The 6,000-nt window shown below is 45.7% G+C and overlaps 1 protein-coding gene across 5 annotated transcripts in view; it reads right to left on the minus strand.

The window, feature by feature from the left end:
• Window positions 1-5,647, minus strand: part of SPATA7 (spermatogenesis associated 7) — a 42,393-nt gene extending 36,746 nt beyond the window's left edge. For all 5 annotated transcript variants that reach the window (XM_018053886.1, XM_018053887.1, XM_018053884.1 and 2 more), the window contains exon 1: window positions 5,459-5,647. In XM_018053886.1, coding sequence (XP_017909375.1) covers window positions 5,459-5,477 — 19 coding nt within the window. In that variant the 5' untranslated portion in view covers window positions 5,478-5,647. The remainder of the gene's footprint in view (window positions 1-5,458) is intronic.

Genomic DNA, 6,000 nt, shown 5'->3' on the forward strand with positions numbered 1-6,000 from the left:
TGTCTTTGTGCCAGTACCATACTGTCTTGATGACTGTGGCTTTGTAGTAGAGCCTGAAGTCAGGCAAGTTGATTCCTCCAGTTCCATTCTTATTTCTCAAGATTGCTTTGGCTATTCGAGGTTTTTTTGTATTTCCATACAAATCTTGAAATTATTTGTTCTAGTTCTGTGAAAAATGTTGCTGGTAGCTTGATAGGGATTGCATTGAATTTGTAAATTGCTTTGGGTAGTATACTCATTTTCACTATATTGAAGGATAATTGCTATACAGAATTGCAAACTGTCAAACATTAACATGAATCATACAATTGTTTTATACAATTGCAAACTGCCAGAGATTAGCATGAATCAGCCATAGGCATACACTTGTGAACCTCCCATTGCACCGCTCTAGGCTGTTACAGAGCTCTGGTTTGTGTCCCCTGTGGCATACAGCAAACCCTCGTTGGCTGTCGATCTCACAGGTGGCAGCGCGTGTCCCCACGCCACCCTCCCCACACACCCCACCCTCCCCTCCCGCCCCAGCCACACCAAGTCTGCTCTCTGCATCTGTCTCCACTGCTGCCCTGCAAATAATGTCATCAGGACCATCTTCCTACATTCCATACATATGCGTTAGTACACAAAATTTGTTTTTCTGATTTACTGCACTCTGTGTAACAAGCTCTAGTTTCACCCACCTCATTAGAACTGACTCAAATGTGTTCCTTTTTATGGCTGAGTAATATTCCACTGTATATATGTACTCCAGCTTCTTTATCCATTCATGTGTCAATGGACATTTAGGTGGCTTCCACGTCCTAGCTGTTGCAAATAGTGCTGTAATGAACACTGGGGCACAGAAAACTAATATCTCCCCTAACGTCAGTGTCTCACCTTTCAGACAAGATGCACTGTCAGAAAACTAGATATATACTTCATCACAAAACAACTTCTGTCCCCCCAAAGTGATTGTGTTTTGAGGGGTAACCTCCAAGATAGGAAGGCTGAGTCACAGAGTTTAATGGAATTCAACAAGCAAATATAGTGTGTTCCAAGACATCTTTTAAATGGGTACATGGTCAGTCTGCTCTATAAGCTATCAAGGTATGGGGAAGAAACAGTCAAAGTCTGAAACAAATATGGATGTCTGAAAACAGAAAAAGAGGTACCAAGTCAGTAGAACTAAAATCCAGGATGAGAGAACAAATCCTGCTAGAACACAGTGAAACAAACAAACAAAAAAACCACCTAAGAATATCCAAGAAGCTCCATCTACATAAGTCAGAGCAAGAAGGAAAACCATTGACTTATTTAGGACAAGAGAAGTCATGGTGGGAACACTTGAGTTGGTAGTAAAGACAGTCATGATGGAGCACATGGAAATACAAAGGGAGAAAACTAACCACCAAACTCTCAAACAAATCTTATTTCTCCAGAGGAAAAAACTGCTGACTTTTTGCCTACCCAGAATCCAGTGCCCCTTTGAGGAAAACAGGACCTTAACCTGCTTGAGGAACCACTCCTCCCTTCGCTTAGCCTAGCTGGTTCAAGAGGATCCCACTGTCGGAGGTGCGCATATCATCCCAAACTGGCCAGTTACGGTGACCCAAGTCCAGACAATGAGACACAGTCCTGGGATGTCTACCGGGACTATTAGGAAATCCCTAGAACATAAACAGGCCTGACCCTACTGGTGGCCATCTTGCCCCACACAGTGGGAACCTGTCTGAGAAGGAAACTTACACAGAGGTAAGCGGAACCAGGACCAAAGATCACTGGTAACACTGCTTGAGCACTGGGATATAACCATGTTTGAAGCTCTACCCTCCCTAGACTTTTCTCCACAGGAGCTCAAAAATTCCCACTTTCGCTTAAACCAATTTGAGTTGGATTTCTTCACTTGTATTCACTTACTGAATACTGCTAAGTGTACCTGGCAACCTTTTAACCACTCTGTAGCTAGAAACTCACTTAATCCTTAAAACAATCCTATGAGATTGGTACTATCATTATTCACACTGTACAGATGAAGCACAAAGACGTAAGACATGTCATCTGCCCAAGAACTCAGCAGTCTGGCTCCTGAGTCTTAACCATTACACTGTCCTGATCAATATAAATTGCTAGTACTCAAATCATGCTGCATGCTACTATTATATCATATAAGACAGGCTAAGAAGTATGTAGTTTATTCCCTGTATGCAGTTTATTCCTTCCAAGTTCCTTCCTAATGAACACGTTTCACTACAGTTCACAGAAAAAGAAAAAGCAGGTATATACAGGGAAGTGAGAGAGCACAATGTCAAAGGCCGTAAATGACAAAAGATAAATAACTTTAGATGTCTTAGTACCCTGTGCTCTCAAAATCATCAGAGGTAATGAAATCTAATCAATTTAAAAGGTGCAATTTTGTTGTTCAGTAGCTAAATTATGTCCAACTCTTTGTGACCCCATGGACTACAGCACATCAGGCTTCCCTGTCCCTCACCATCTCCTGGACCTTGCTCAAACTCATGTCCATTGAGTCGGTGATGCCATCCAAACATCTCATCCTCTATTGCCCCCTTCTCCTTTTGCTTTCCTTCCTTCCCAGCATCAGGGTCTTTTCCTCTGAGCCGGCTCTTTGCATCAGGTGGCTAAAGTATTTGAACTTCAGCATCAGTCCTTTCAATAATATTCAGGGTTGATTTCCTTTAGGATTGATTGGTTTGATCTTCTTGCAGACCAAGGGACTCTCAAGAGTCTTCTCCAGCACCACAATTTGAAAGCATGAATTCTTCAGCACTCAACCATCTTTATGGTCCAATTCTCACATCCATACATGGTTACATAGCTTTGACTATATGTACCTTTGTCGACAAAATGATGTCTCTGCTTTTTAATGTACCGTCTAGGTTTGTCGTGACTTTTCTTTCAAGGAGCAAGCATCTTTTAACTTCATGGCTGCAGTCACCATTCACAGTGATTTTGGAGCCCAAGAAAAGAAAACCTGTCACTGCTTCTACTTTTCCCCCTTTCTATTTGTTATAAAGTGAACGGATCAGATGCCATATTAGTTTTTTGAATGCTGAGTTTTCACTCTCCTCTTTCACGGTAATCAAGAGGCTCTTTAGTTTCTCTTCACTTTCTGCCATTAGAGTGGTATCATCTGCATATCTGAGGTTGTTGATATTTCTCCCAGCAATCTTGATTTCAGCTTGTGATTCATCCAGCCTGGCATTTCACATAATGGACTCTGCATATATTTCATGGTCAGAGGAGCCTGGTGGGCTATAGTCCATGGGGTTCCCCAAGTGGGATTAGGGTAACTCTAACCACCTCATTTTAACTTAATTAACTCTTTAAGGGTCCTATCTTCAATACCATTGAATTCTGAGGTAGAGGGTTTGGACTTCAAAAACTCTGCATATAAGTTAAATAAGCAGGGTGACAATATACAGCCTTGTCATACTCCTTTTCCAATTTTAAACCAGTCCATTGCTCCATGTCTCCTTAGGTATTTTAGCTCTAAATCTATTTATGGTTTTCTATTAACAATTACCCCAGATCTGTCGAGTATTACACTTTTCTTAAAAGCTCAATAAAAAGCAGTGTTTGATACTATACATCATATAATGTCCTAAAAATGGAGCTAGTTAAACTGGGTAAGTTATAAAAACAGAAATCTTTTTACTTTTTTTTACATGAACTTGATTTTAAAAACAACCTAATTAACAAATAGACTTACTAAGTCTATGATAACTCTAATTTTTACATATATCCTTTCCCATGCTCCCATTTCTACCATGAGATGATTAAGTTGCTCTAAGGTTTTGCTTTATCATACCTGGATTGAAAGTCTGTTGTGTCACTTATTGGGACCTTGGGAAGTTATTTATGATCTTTTTAGTTTATTCACCGTGAAATCAATGTACAAGATGTTTTGTGCATTCAAACTCGAGATAATTTCGGAATAGTTTCCAGTATACACCAAGAGTCATGTTCGCTTCTGTGGTAAAACTTCTGAAAACCATAAACGTATTTTTGTTTGCTTTTTCTGGAACTTAGATGGTAAACTGTCAGAAAATACAGCTTGCTGATCAATGGATAGTTATCTCCTACATTCAGAACAGCACTTATTTTGATCGATGATTACATAATAAAGGCACACTTGTATGCAAAGCAAGACATTGCTAGGAACCATCTGGCAGCTTGGTTTAAAGGCATAATTTAAAATAGATAGAAACACTGAATTGGAAGAAGTCTGAAGACTGCCTTATCTGCCTTGCTCACAGTGTGAAGATGCAAACTATCTGGGCTGGGCTGACTCCTAGAGCCTCTTGATGAAAGTGAAAGTGGAGAGTGAAAAAGTTGGCTTCAAGCTCAACATTCAGAAAATGAAGATCATGGCATCTGGTCCCATCACTTCATGGGAAATAGATGGGGAAACAGTGGAAACAGTGTCAGACCTTATTTTTGGGGGCTCCAAAATCACTGCAGATGGTGACTGCAGCCATGAAATTAAAAGACGCTTACTCCTTGGAAGAAAAGTTATGACCAACCTAGATAGCATATTCAAAAGCAGAGACATTACTTTGCCAACTAAGGTCCATCTAGTCAAGGCTATGGTTTTTCCTGTGGTCATGTATGGATGTGAGAGTTGGACTGTGAAGAAGGCTGAGCGCAGAAGAATTGATGCTTTTGAACTGTGGTTTTGGAGAAGACTCTTGAGAGTCCCTTGGACTGCAAGGAGATCCAACCAGTCCATTCTGAAGGAGATCAGCCCTGGGTGTTCTTTGGAAGGAATGATGCTAAAGCTGAAACTCCAGTACTTTGGCCACCTCATGCAAAGAGTTGACTCATTGGCAAAGACTCTGATGCTGGGAGGGATTGGGGGCAGGAGAAGGGGACGACAGAGGATGAGATGGCTGGATGTAATCACTGAGTCGATGGACGTGAGTCTGAGTGAACTCCGGGAGTTGGTGATGGACAGCGGGGCCTGGTGTGCTGCGATTCATGGGGTCGCAAACAGTCGGAGACGACTGAGCGACTGAACTGAACTGAAGTACTTCACAGTGTGCCAAGAGCTTTGTAGGTATTATCTGCATTTAATCCTCAAGAGCTCCAAGACATGGGTGGTTTTACAACCACGTTCGAGATGAAGAGACCGAAGCTCACCCCTATCACCCCTAAGTGCAGGGGGCGGGTGAGGGGGGACTTGATTCGGGGCTCAGGGAGGTCTGCCTCCGACCCCGACTTCAGGGGGACAGGGCCTCCCGGAGCCGGGGTAACAAGCTCTGAGCCAGCGAGCGCACCTGGGGAGCCCGCAAGCAGGGCTTCCTCGGCTGCAATAGGCCTAGACAGCTTGTGGAAGGGTCGGAGGCAACGCCGACGACCAAGCAGGGGCCCGGGAGCGCGCGCGCGCGCGGCGGCGACGCCGACCCCACATCTGACGGGGCCGGGCAGCCGGCGGGCGCCCGCGACGGCGGCCCTTTACCTCTCCGGCTGGCGTCCATGCTCGGGTCCTCCTGCGGCCACACCGCGGGGACTTGTGGCGTCCCCTTCAGCCCTTCCAGGGGCCGGGCCGGCTCCCCGCGGCAGAGGTTCGGCGAGATGCAGCCGGAGGGCGGGGCGGCGGGGCGGCGCGGCGGCGCGGCGGCAGCTGAGGCGGCCGGAGACTCACGCGCGCCGGGCGTCTGAGGGCGGGCCCCGAGGCGCCGGATTGTGACGTCACCGCGCAGGGACGCGCCCCCACGCCCCGCCCCGCGGGTCTCGAGATGGGAGCGGAGGACGTGAAGACGCTGGGGTGCAGCGCCGGCCTGCGGCCCTGCGGCTCTGCGGCCCTGCGGCTCTGCGGCCCGTCGGGACTCCGCCCCCAGCACCGGGCAGGCCTCATCTGTGCGGGAAGAGCAGGAAAACATGCCGGCCTCATCGGTCGTCCGTGTCTCCTGGGTCCCGGAAAGAATTGTTGGTTGAACTCAGGGTAGCAATTAACCAGCTCCAGATAGTTAGATTTCCAAGCAGTACTTGAACATTTGG

Source organism: Capra hircus, chromosome 10, assembly GCF_001704415.2.
Source record: "Capra hircus breed San Clemente chromosome 10, ASM170441v1, whole genome shotgun sequence".
NCBI classification, from domain to species: domain Eukaryota; kingdom Metazoa; phylum Chordata; class Mammalia; order Artiodactyla; family Bovidae; genus Capra; species Capra hircus.